The 13,421-nt window shown below is 44.6% G+C and overlaps 1 protein-coding gene across 1 annotated transcript in view; it reads left to right on the top strand.

The window, feature by feature from the left end:
• ITGB5 (integrin subunit beta 5) overlaps positions 1–13,065 on the top strand; it is a 702,124-nt gene extending 689,059 nt beyond the window's left edge. The window contains exon 15 of the mRNA XM_069616658.1: positions 12,452–13,065. Coding sequence (XP_069472759.1) covers positions 12,452–12,547 — 96 coding nt within the window. The 3' untranslated portion in view covers positions 12,548–13,065. The remainder of the gene's footprint in view (positions 1–12,451) is intronic.
• Positions 13,066–13,421: the final 356 nt, after the last annotated feature.

The following is a 13,421-nucleotide window of genomic DNA, read 5'->3' as shown; positions in this document are numbered from 1 at the left end:
GATCACTACACATGTGTGATGAAAAACATGGAAAGCCAAAATGTGCCCTGCCTTATCATGCCTTTTACTGCATGCAGGCACTGAGCGCCAGGTGATCATGCCTTGTGCCGGTGTACATAGGGGGTGGTCAGAAATTGCTCCGATTCCAACAGGCTGGGCCTGCTTTCTTTCCTGGTGCCGAATTTTATTTTGGTGGAAAGCTTTTCATCTATTTGTTTTTTTTTGTCCCCAATACCGTCAACATTTTTAGTATGCCTTTCTTATGTCAGTGATTCAAGGTACAATTGATCTTAACTAATGTGTATTTTTTTATTGGTGATCTAGAATGCACCAGACATGAAAAAACAAAACTCACTTTAATGGTGCTCAAGGTTTCAGATAAAGGAAAGGAAGTAAAAACAAACACGAAGGAGGGGAAACCAACGGGTCAGAATATAATGTTTGCATGTACAGATTAAGTGATAAATATAATTTACACAGGTAGGCCCAGGTCTAGACCTACTTGACTGTCATGGTGCTGCAGTATTAGTAGCGCCTAGGACTGTTCTTTGGTTCCAAGAAGAAAGAATCACAAATAGGTGATTATTGTAGGTGTTGGGGTATTCACAAGAGGAGACAAAGCTCAAGATGCTGCTGTATCTTCTATTTACTTATTCATTTATTTGGATGAACGCTCGTTACATAATTAAATAAGCATATACAGAAATATGGCGATGTACAAGAATGGCACCATAAGGAGCAACTTCCATTCACGATGACGGCAGAAGGTGAGCTTTAAGGGAAGCGCAAAAAGATGAGTGGTAGCCGAGCGAATGGAAGAAGGTAGGGCGTTCCACAATATTTGAGACAGAAGTGTTAAGAAACAAAAGTGAGATTGAGCGCAAGGCAGTGGAGGAACAGTCAGTAGAATGAAAGATGAAGAGCGGTGGGCACGAGGGGGTACGTAGAGTGAAAGCAGAGAGGACAATTAAGGGGCAAGATCTTGGATGTGTTGAAAAATAATAGAGTGGAAATGAAAGTGGAGACATGCAGAACCGAGCCATTGAAGTGAGCCCAGGTGCAGAGAAAGATGGAAGTGCAGAAGAAGTAAGCAGAGCAAGCGAAAAGCAGATACAGGAAAGCGATAGCCTGACTGAATCTGGGTAAGGGAGTAGGCAGGTCAACACACAGAAAGGGCTACACTATAATTAAGATACAAAAAAAACAGATATAGAGATGTTGCTGCAGAAAAGTAAGAAAAGGGTGGATTTTAGGACTATTGTAGAGCTAATAGTGAACATATTGGACACAACTAGAAATATGAAAGAGAGATTTACATTGCAAGCAGATGGATAAAGGGTCAGATATTCAGAGGGAAAAGGATAGAAGATTGGGCAGGACAGTCGTAAGAAAAAGAGGCAGGAAGCAAATAGAATCTTAGTTAGAGAAGGCATCCAGATAATGACTGCCAAAACACAGAGAGGAAAGAGTGGAAAGAGTCGGAAAAAGATGAAAATTAAGGAAGATCTGAGAATCTTGAACATAGAAATAGAAAAACCAACCAAAAGAATGAATAATGGAAGAGAGGAACAGTGTACAGTGAAGAGTCGGGGGCTGCGGACCAGAACTTGCAAAACCACAAAGCATAAAGAGGGAGAACAAGCTATCCCAGCCCAGGAAACTGAATATATGCCATTAGAAAGTAAAATAGAGACTCTGGAGAGGATAGTACCAGATATACCAAGGAGACGGGTGATAATTCAAGAAAAATAAGAAGAGGTGATTGCTTGTTATAGTAAGAAAATTAGTTGCATGCAACAGAGCTGTTTCAGTCGAGTTAGCGGGGGAAAAGCATGATTGTTGAAAAGGAAGATGGGAGCTGGGTTCAGAGTATAGTGAAAACTGAGGGCAAACAACTCTTTCCAGAAGTTTAGATGGAAACATGAAGGAGAAGAATAGGGTGATAGTTGGCACAGAGAAATGGGTCATGAGGATGTAATGTAGTGTGCCGTACATGTAGAGCGCAGAGTAATGCCCGAAGGCATCTAGGCGCTCAGAAAGACGGACAGTCCAGGTGTGCTACAACGTTATGGTGAGTGTTACAAAAGACGAGTCTTCAGTACCTTACAAAACTGAAGATAATCTCCCATTTCACACATCGGAGCAGGTAGCTTGATCCACAAGGAGGGGGCAAGGACAGAAAAGGAGCAGTCCCCCCCCAACCTGTCTCTCAGGTAGTGCAGAACCTTTACTAGCGCTTGTGAAGCTGAACCAAGGCACCTAGTGGGCTGATATCTCTCCAGTTTAGTGTTCAAATAGGCTGCCCCAGTATTATGAACAGCCCGGTGGGAGATGCATAGGAACTTTAAACTCAACTCAGGTTTTCACAGGCAGACAGTGAGTGAAGTTGCTGCAGAAAACCCACAGAAGCAGTGAGATTTGGGGCATCTAAAGCCAACTGTGCAGCAGACTTTGGAAGCACTGGCAGCCGCTGCAACTGGTACTGTGGCTGTCCCAGGTAGACCCCATTACAGTAGTCCAGCGATCCCATGATCGCTGAGGTGACTACCTTTGTATGACAGCAGGCAGGTAAAAAAGGAAGAATCTTTCTCAGCACTTTTAATATTGCAAAACCAGTGTTGCAGACTGCCGATATCCGAGCTTCTCTGGAGCCAGTGGGGAGAAGCCTTATGCCCAAACATTTTGCATAAGTGCTTGGGTTGGGCTCCTGGCGGCATTCGCCATCTGGGAACCAGACACAAGGACTTCTGTTTTTCCCCCATTGTGCTTCAACCAATTAGATGACATCCAGCGCCCTATTGTTGACAAACAGTCTCTCAATTTACATGGAGGCTCTGTTGTAAGGGAGTCGAGATGGAACAGAAGTTGTGTGCCATCAGTGTATGTATAAAAGGAAACTCCAGAATCTGAGATGCGGTCTGCCAGCAGATGCAAGTAAAGATTAAATAGAATTAGCACCCCTTTGGGGGGGGGGGATTGTGTGACACCTCCCGGCCAACGAGGAGGCTTGGAACAGGGCCTTTACCACACAGAGTAAGATCCCACTCCAAGCCTCCTCAGAGTGAGAGGTTGTCATCTCCCCTCGCCGGGAATCAGGTAAGTGCGCTCCCAGGCCCCTTTCCCCCACCGCCACCCCACTTTTCCACATATTTAGGGCCCTCATTTACCTGCTGCAGTTTTGTCGCTCGCTGGCACCAGTAACAGGACTGTTCCCGGCGCATCTCCACCACGTGATTAGCCGCCATGGAAAGGGAGAAGGGACTACATGTAGTCCCTTCAGCCCGATTGATCCCTGGCAGCCATTTTTTTTATTTTAAATTTTTTCTCGAGGAACGGTTTTGATGCCGTTTTTTTCTGATCGACAAAAAGTACCCGGTACGATGTGCCAGAGTACTAATAGCAATAGAACCCACAGAAGGGGGGATTGCTGGCTGGTAATGCCTCGGGTTGTACAGTAAAGCCCTTGCTTTGCTCTGGCTTGTAACGGATGCCCCAGGGCATTACTCAAGCAGGGCATTACCAGATCGGTAATGCTCCCCTCCTTGGGTTGTATTGCTTAAGTGGCGACAGAGCCGATCCTTGGGGCACAAGGAATAGAGGAAGAGGCGGAGTGACAGGCCTGAAAGGAGACAATGTGTGTGCATTCTGCAAAGAAAGAAGCAAATCACGCCAGTGGGACACCAGAGATCCCTGCCTGCTCCAGGCAGCCCAGAAGACTGTCATGATCCACTGTATCAAAGGCCGCAGAGAGATCAAGAAGGATCAACACTCTGACCCCGTCCATGGCTAGATCATCTAAAAGTGATATCATGACAGATTCTGTACCAATCAAAGGCCTGAATCCCGATTGGTAGAGATGTAGAGAAGTATTGCTTTCCAGAAAACAGGAAAAGAGCAGGCGTATTCCCTAATATTTGAGGATTTATGACCTCCCATAGGTTTTATTAAAACCATCAACAAAGATTTAGGCTGGTAGTTACCCACTAGGGAAGAATCAAGTTGAGGCTTTTTCAGGAGTGGAGTAACCACTGCGTGCTTAAAAAGGGCAGGAATCGCTCCTGATCAAATGGAGTAATGAAGTGAACACAGAAATAGCTTTCTAAGGAAGTGCCTGAAGAATGTACAATGGAACAGAGTCCATCGGAGGTGCTGATTCAAGTTGGCTCAGAGCCCCAGACACAATTGGGTCTGATTCATGGAAGTGTTTTATAATGGTGCAATCCCATAAGAAAAGGTTCCGTGAATCGGGCCCAATTGTGTCACCAACTGGTTCAAATTGAAATAGCCCCAGTCGAAGTTATTTGACTGGTACGAGAGGGGGCCCTGTCTTCTGATCATCCTCAGCTAAAATCGGACTCTCATCAGCAACAGCTTGGCGAATCAAGTGAATCTGCTCAGAAAAGAAAATAGGAATAGCGTTAATTGCTTCTGAGAACCGGGAATTATTGTCTTTCACTGGAGGGAGAGAGGACAATTATTCAGCAACTTTAAAAAGTTCCCGCGTGGAGCATGCTGCACCAGTAATGCGGTTAGCATAGAGCCATGATTTTGCCTCACCAGTCATCTTATGATAGTGTGTCACAGCTTGTTTATACACTGTTCAAGCTTCCTGGTCGTAATTTACATGCCACCTACACTGTAGGCGATGACAAACTTGTTTACAGGTTCACAGACTGGTGGTGACCCAGCGTGCGGACAGTTTAGACTGTCCAAACCGCGTTTACACTGGAGCGTACTTCTGTCAGAGCGCTAAGTAAGGCGGCACACAGCCCTTGACCGTCACCCACCACAAAATAGTTGGTGGTGGCCACCAAACGATCTGCCAATGTCAGTGGTCCACCTTGCTCCAGAAAAAGACCTGTTTGAAGGCAGAGTGCTTAATGTGGCAAATTGATAGGGTGATGATGAACGATAACAAAAATTATCCGACCATAGCACTGGAAGGCGCTGAAAGTGGTGGTGAGCGTTTTTTAAGAAAAGACTAAATGAAGCGTATTATCCGTTACAGTATGTGGGAAGATGATTGCGTAAATCCAGGCAGGAGCCTGCAAGCAAGCCACCAGGTTGTTTGCATGCAAATCTGAGGTTCATTGGGTTGGATGTTGAAATCCTCAATAAGAACCATATTAGGATGAATGAGGGCTTGGCCCGTAGTAAACTGCCAAAAATAATTTACAAAATTAGCTAGCCCTTGAGAACGTGCCTGATATATCAATAAAATATGAATTGACAAATTAGGGGTTGGCTGTACCAAGGATGTTTTTGAGAACCGGAATAATAGTGCCATGTTTCGAGGAAAAGGGTAATAATATCAGAAAAAAAAGAGAGGAATTGCAAAGAGAAGTGAAGAAAGGCAAAATAAAAGGTCAACCTGTTAGGCAGAATCATATGCCGCACCCTTTGGGAACACCACACACAATTAAGACTACAAGTGTCAGTGTTATTTCACCTTTGGTACACGCCTGTACTACACAGTAAAGTGGTAGTGATGGCTGAGCAGCCAGACTTATCTCAAGAGTAAAGTGAGCAGTACAAGAAGTTACACAAAGGACAAAAATGACTATGGTTCAAACAAACACTGATTCTAGGTTTCTGAGTAAAAGAATATACATTTATTTACAACATCAGTGTAAAACAGTTCACTATCATAAAGCAGCAGAAAATCACAATCTTAATACACTTCAACAACCCTCAATCAATTCTGGACAAGTTAAGCTCAAAATGAAGTGTGAGCGAAATGGCACTCCAGCAATTTAAAGGAGAGGAAAGACAAGGTTATTCAAAATCAACAATACCAACAAGTTATAGGCAGGGCAATCTAGAAAAGGCTTACTACAACTAGGATTCAAATCAATAGGCCTCGACCAATGTTAATGGTTCAGAGTCTTTGCAGACGATCGCACAGTTCAATGTAGTTTGCGGTTAAGTCTTTGCCAAGAGTTCAAAACGAAGTTGGTAAGAGGAAAAGTTATTCAAAGGAGAAGAGAAGGACAAACCTTTGGAGAGGCGAAGGATTTCAAACACTTTCACCGCGGTCAGACGGAACGAACAACCAGATTTGCACAGTACCTTAAATGGAGAAGAATGCTGTAGCTGAGGCAGTTGTTCCTGGCAGTTCCTGCAGGTTCACGGTTCCTGAAGCTTCAGTCAAGATGACCAGAAGGAGGACATCTGGAGGGTCCTGCACTGCCCAGGGAAGAAGCAAGCAGCGGAGAAAAATGTCGAATAAAAGGTGCGCTACTTAAAACCCAAACAGGCCTCGTTCTCCCTGGCTATCTGGTTCACTGCAGCGATACACAGCAAATTCGACCAGGAGAGGGAGGCTGGCGTTTGGTGTTTGGCGAGCTGGTTGGTCCCACCAAGCTCAAGGGAAGAAGATTCCTTGCAGATCTTCTGTCGTTGAAGTGTCGGGCGATTCGGACCTGCAGCAGGGCTTCACCGGGATGTCCAGTAGTTGCAGCAGTCATCTTCCTTCAGCTTCTCTTCGGTTCTCTCGATTCAGTGGAGACTCTGCCTTCCAGTCCCAGAGACTGGGTTTTTATGCACCAAATCCCCCATTCACACAGCCTGGCTGTCACACAGCAGGGTGGCTGTCCTGGCAGGACAGCCACCTAGCCAATCAAACTAGAGTGCAACCCTGTGCAGGGGGCCTAAAACCCCTCCCTCACATCCTGCCCACCCAGACACTCAGGCGCCTAAGGGGGGCTTCTGTGCAGAAGCCCACCAAAGGACGGCGAGCAAAGGAACCAAACCTGGTTTGGCACGCAGAGTAAAACACGAGAAAGACCTTTACAAAAAGAAATGGTGAATAAACCCGACCAGAACTATATAAAAATAAAATGGGTCCAGCGGGTTAGAGTTTTAGGCTACCACCATAGCCTCTAACAGTACCGAGGCTATTTTCATAGCTCGGGGTAGAATAAAAAGGGTAGATACCACTGCCAAATCTTAGAGAAAGAGGAACAAACTAATGTTCCATGAGAATCAGACACAAGGGGACAACTATGAACCCCTCCAGTACTCTATTGGAAGATAGGTTGTACTGGGTCTGTAAATTTAAAAAGACTAGTAAAGCCAATGGCAACTTTACATGTTCTGGGAGACAGTAGTCGGTCCCAGAAAATGGAGTTTAGAGTGGGAAGTCTGAAAAGACAACCCTGTGTCACTGTACTAAAGGTGCTGTGTGACGCAGAGTAAAAAGATGATGCCTATGGAGTTGGTGAGACTCCATATCCATGAACATAAACATTTACAACACGCAGCAAAACACATGTAAGAGTGGGAAAAAACGGCTCACACTCTTACCAGGTGTAACAATGTATCCTAGAAACACTCAACAGGTAAGGGAAATTAGCCATTCTGGAGAATTCTCCCAAACACAACCCAGAGCCGAAGAAATATAATTCAATGGAGCAACAGTATGGTTAGCCCGCTAAAACAAGAGGGTGAATGAGTTATCAGAAATAGGAGTATAAAGTGAACATAAAACAGTAGAAGGAAACAATGAGAATAAAGGTAAAAAAGAGCAAAGATTGTTCATTTCTGAGGTAAAATGAGAGACAGCCCTTAGCAGCAAGAGGAGAGTTCAGCAAAGGATCAAGAGAATGCAAGGACAGAAGAGCATTCAAAAGGAAAATAGATAAGAGTGAGGAGAGAGAGTAGAAATAAGAGATTTATAGTAAGGACATTTAGCAAGAAATGCATTCAAGTCAAATAAGGAGGAAGGAAGGACAGGTCAGCAAGATGAAAAGGGGGTGATTTAGTTTTTCCAGGACTGTTCCAGTTTACGTAAATGTCTCCAGGTGGATTGTAAAGATAACCTTGCTTGGGGAATATTTTGGGAAGGAACAAAAGAAGACGATGGATAAAAAAAGAGTAAAAGAGTACAATGTGGAAGATATTGCATCTATGAGGATAGAAGAGGCAGACTCGGGATGAAGGCAAGAAACATAAGTAAGAGAAGAAAAGAAAGAAGCACCAAAGTAATGACCGCGGTACAGAAAAGAAGTGTAAGAGCAGGAAGAGGACATTGAGGAGATATGAGTGTAAGTAAAGGAGAGACCGATATGGGCAGCAAAAAAAAGAATAAAATGCAGAAATGGAAGCGCAAATAGTGTGAGTAGTTATAGCTAGATCAAGAGAGGAAAAAGCGATGTGAGAAGGATGGGTACATAAATGCCACGAATTAAACAAGTCAACAATAGAGCGAAAAAGAATGAAAAGGCAAGAGGTGCAGATTAAAATAACCAAGAAGATAGAAAGTCAAAGGAAGAAGAAAGGACTCAAGGGAGTCAATATCCTCATAGAAAGAAGCGCAAGGCCCGGCAGCTTCATGAACATTAAGAAAAGAAAGCTGATAGGGCTTAAACAAGGAAACAAAATAGTGTTCAACAGAAAAAATAGGAAAGAGATAAGAGGTACATGAAAGGAAGAGGAATGAAAAAGAAAGAGGAGCAGGATAAAATGGAGAAATAGAAGAAGTCTGGGCAGCAAGGGAAGGAGTACTGGAAAGGAGATCCGGTTACTGCAAGAGAAACTGAAAATTCAAGCCATGAAAGGATCAGAGTAACACACCTGCCACAGAGCGTAAGAGACAGCAAGGGCAAGCAATGAGGGAAGTGATAAGGGTGTGGGATTTTGACTATGACAATGAAGGGCGTGTGGTGAAAGAAGAACCACAAAGAATAGGAATTGAGGCAGTCACAGTAGATTTGAGACATTTGTGAAATAAGAACAACCCGGAGACTCAAAAAGAGATATGAGACAAGCTGGAATCTGTTAGCCAACGTTATGTTGGGTGTCTCTTATACTGCCCCAGGCCTTAGCCTAGAGTAAGGAAGAGTAGAAAAGATAAAACAATGGAAATGGGAATGATGATGGAGCAACATACATTGCAACACAACGGGATGAGCACGATGGGAATGGCTTAGGAGGTAGTACCATTATATGCATATGTATGTGCTTTGTGTTGGAAATATAGTCTCGAGGGAAAAATAAAATGTGAATTCCTCGTAGAGAAAAAGTATTTTCCCATGAAGGCTGTTTTCTGAACCTTTGGAGAGAAGTGTTTTTGAAATGAGTGAGGCATGGGTGTATGATGGAGCCAGGAAGTGCCTCTCTGGCCATTTATCAGAGGTGCACAGGCTGTGTGAGAGGTGAATGCTGAGCACAGAAAAGGAAAGCTGGGAGAGGGAGAGGGTGCACTCACTATTCTCTAAGGGCCATACCATCATAGCCTCTTGGCGGGGGTAAGATCATTTAGTTGCAGCTGTCCTATCCTTGTGTTATGACATGAGTCTGGATAAAGTGAGGGCTCGGTCTACCCAAGTTATTTGGGTTATCCCTCCTAATCCAAATAACTGACTGTTGGAACCCTTCCTCCATTCATGTTTTTCGCCCCGATTCTCACCTTCAGGCATGTCCTCAATCTCCGAGTCTCCCGGTGCTCTAGAGACGATCCACTGGTTTCCCCACTCCCCAGGTCCCATAAACCTCCATCTGCCTGCCAGGCGGAGCCACAAGTGCCTCACATTAGGCCATTTCCATAGGGAAAAGTCTAAAATGGCAAGACTTTTTTATTTTTATTGTTTATTTATGTTTTTTTAAAATGTTTACAATTCATCAAATTACCCATCACAAGGAATACAAATAAAATATATGCACATCATTAAGAATAAACAATTACATAAATGTGATCGTATCTTACATCGCATTAATACCATCTTCAAAATCTGTCCTTCAATTAATACTCATTAATATAAATATACAAAACATCCAGAATCAAATATCATGCAAAGCTCAGTAAAAAGAGGGAGGATTTAAAATGGATCTGTCACGCGACACTCTCCTTAGTATCGAGTGGGGCAAGGAATTCAACAATCCGGCCACAGCAATCCCTACTGACGGTAAATTGGCACATAGACACCTTTTCCAAAAACTCTTTGGCTGCCCAATTTATATTCGGGAGACATTTTTTAAAACATGCCATCCTTTGCACATCTAGGGCGGAAGACTCCAGTGGTAGGTCCCTTGCAGTTTCTGTTACCCGTGTACCATTGCGAAAATCACACGGGAGACAGAAGGTTGCTGTATCCTGCGGTTGCATTCACAGCATAGTGATTAAAGCAGCATGCAAAGTAAGGGAACATATCACAGGGGGACTACTATGGAAATAGCTTTAATGAGGAAAACTGGGAAAAAGAAATGAGAATGTGGCAATGTCCTTTACCAGGAAGAGGAGTCCTAACACACAGACATGTATGGGACTGCCCTTACCCTCCGCCATCATCCCAGGAAAGGCAACTCTTTTGGAAGAAGAATTCATGCTAAGAGTGTTCATCGGGCATGTAGAGGGGTCATAGTCCAAAGGCTGAGTGGCAAAGATTGGGGGTGGAGGGGTGTCCAGGGGGTCTAGACAGTAAGAGCACTAGATGGTAAAAGAGAGTGAAGCAGGGAGTCAGGAGGGCTCTCGAATAGAGGGTGACACAAATGTTGTTGGTAAAGCAAATGTAGCTGCTAGAAGTGGCCATTGCTAGCAAGAACCAAACGATAGTGGGAACCAGCAAATGTAGCTGCTAGAAGTGGCCATTGCTAGCAAGAACCAAACGATAGTGGGAACCAGCAAATGTAGCTGCTAGAAGTGGCCATTGCTAGCAAGAACCAAACGATAGTGGGAACCAGCAAATGTAGCTGCTAGAAGTGGCCATTGCTAGCAAGAACCAAACGATAGTGGGAACCAGCAAATGTAGCTGCTAGAAGTGGCCATTGCTAGCAAGAACCAAACGATAGTGGGAACCAGCAAATGTAGCTGCTAGAAGTGGCCATTGCTAGCAAGAACCAAACGATAGTGGGAACCAGCAAATGTAGCTGCTAGAAGTGGCCATTGCTAGCAAGAACCAAACGATAGTGGGAACCGCTGGCCGCACTATCTGTAGTGGTTTTGATCCCTTGTTCAGCACTTTCCACTCCTCCCCTCCCCCTTGCCCTTTACCCCTTCCCTCTCGCCTGCGCTTGCGCATTTTCAATGTCACTGGGCCTAGTAAGATCGTTGTTTTGTCCTCCCTTGTACCTCTCCCTTGCCTTGTTGCGCTCTGAAACACTTGTGTATGGGCGCGATATTAATAAAATATATCCCATCATATCATATAACCAGTCTGGAAGTTCCCCTTGCAAGGGACCAGATGGAAAACCAAGAGGAGCCAAGAAAACCAACAGATAAATAGGTGGCACTACAAAGCAATGCAACCAGAGCCCAAAGTTATAGTGCCAGCTAATCACATGGTACCCAGACAGGCCATGATAGAGGCTGCCACAAGTAGCATGAAAATAAGTTCTAATGAGCCTAAATTCATGTACCCACACACCGGTCCCCAGACCTTCTGCCACCAGAGCAAACGTGCAAGGTGTCTGGGATCATGCAACCTCATCACAGGTGCAACACAAGTGCTCACAGTGCCAGGGGCACACATGCCTTGGATGACTGTGGTGCCAGAGCACAAAACGCCAAGGTTTGAAGGGCCAACATGCCCCTCGCAAGCAGCTCTGTGCACAAATGCGTAAAAACTACTGTAAATGTAGAACTTACAGGTGAATTGAAGACCGCTCATTGCCTACGCAACTCAACACCAATGGCCACTAGTTTTCAAGGTTGCAGCATCGGAAGAACTCATCTGTCACCAGGTCCAGATTGGGCCAACCCCAATCACAGGCTAGGACTGGAGAGGTGGCTAAGAGGCTGTAGAAGTTTGTGGTGAAATGCTGCTGCAGCCTCAGAGCAGATGATTCACAGGAGGGAACGGCCATGAACGAGCTTGAAGTAGGGGCAGGCCATGGTGGCCATCACACTGGGCCAAGCAACCACCACTGTGGCTACTCCAAACCTCATTCCCCAAACCATGGACCGCAGGATATTGGCTGCTTGAGAAGGATCCAGGAATGAGCCGCACTGGACGTGGCACGCTGATGCGCAGACAGGGCAGCATGCAGCTTCTATGCCCCACCAGTGTTTTCTGCGCTGCTAAACTCACTGTCACCTATTAAATGTTGCATGGTCTTTGAGTATTTCTAGGTCAGATGCTAGATGCTAGCAAGCTCCTTGTTCAAGGGCCTTGTCTTGACAACAGTTTAGTCCAAGCTCTTACTTTCCATCAGGACACGATAAGACATTGGTTTAGATACTGGTGATTTAACGTAGCCTCATCTCACCAAGTTTTAGATGAAAACAAAAACTAAAAAACAATTTCCCCAAAAGACGATTGACCCTCCAATGTGACTAAGAGGCCTATTGGTCGATGTTGTTGAGAATTCAGGCATGTCCTTTGCTCACTCCATTCACGATCAATATTTCTTATGCACTGTCCACTGTTTCGTGGTAATAAAGCAAACATCGAGAAATTATAACAAATTCAGTTTCTTGCTTTTTAACAATACTTTTGCATTTAATTTTTTTCAGGCAACCAACCCACTCTACAGGCAACCCATATCGACACATAACGTGGACATGGTCTATAACATGCTCAACAAGACTTACAACGGGGCCATAGACTGACGGTGGCCACGCGGAAGAGTGGAATCCTTCTGAGAAATACTTGATTGTATGACTGCTCCTGAATTGCGGAAGGCAAGGACTCTTCCATTGAGGATAACCTCAAGCGAGCATTGAGCGGAACCTGGGCTCTCCTATTTGCACAGTAGAGAACGTTTTCCCTGCAGCGCTTGCTCTGCGGCTCTTGGAATTGCAGCCATGCTGACGACCTTCCCATGCCTGCGCTTACTGAAAATGGCGGCGGTGGGTATGTTGGGCGAAGGACGACACGGCGTACCTAATCTTCTGCCTGTCTATCGCAAGCATCTAAAGACTTAAAAGTGATTGACAAAGCACCTTGCAACAGCTTTTGACTTATCATGGTAGAGGCGGTACAGGGGAAGAACTCGGGGGGCAAAGCGGCTCTTTCATGGGCATTGGGAATTTATTTGCTTCGGGAAAGATGGTCGCAGATATTTTGTGTACGATTAGGATACATGATTTTTTTGCATTTTTTTAATAAAAAAGAAAATGAAACCTTTTATTCATTTAACAGTGTTTATATGTGTATTGTTGAAAGTCTATTTTACAATCAAAAACGTAATAATTGATGTTTTATCTTTGCTAAAAATGTATTGCAATTCACAGTATTCCCTAGGATTTGAGGCATACTATTGGTCGGTACAGCCGTGGCTCGCGGGCCCGTCCCCTTGTAAGTTGCCAATTTCATTAAGTAATTAAAGCCAACAACCAAAAACCTCTCCAACTGATCCATGGTCTCTTTTATTTTTCCCAAAGACAGTGCTTAACTTAGATTGCATGCATCCTCTGCACCTGCAGCATGAAAACCCCCAAGATACATGCTATCCTGGCAGCAATCAATGAAAAGATGGAAACC

Source organism: Ambystoma mexicanum, chromosome 9 (genome assembly GCF_040938575.1).
Source record: "Ambystoma mexicanum isolate Mex_15411 chromosome 9, UKY_AmexF1_1, whole genome shotgun sequence".
NCBI classification, from domain to species: Eukaryota; Metazoa; Chordata; class Amphibia; order Caudata; family Ambystomatidae; genus Ambystoma; species Ambystoma mexicanum.
Note: the sequence above shows the minus strand (reverse complement) of the source record. Positions and strands in the feature narration are given on the sequence as shown.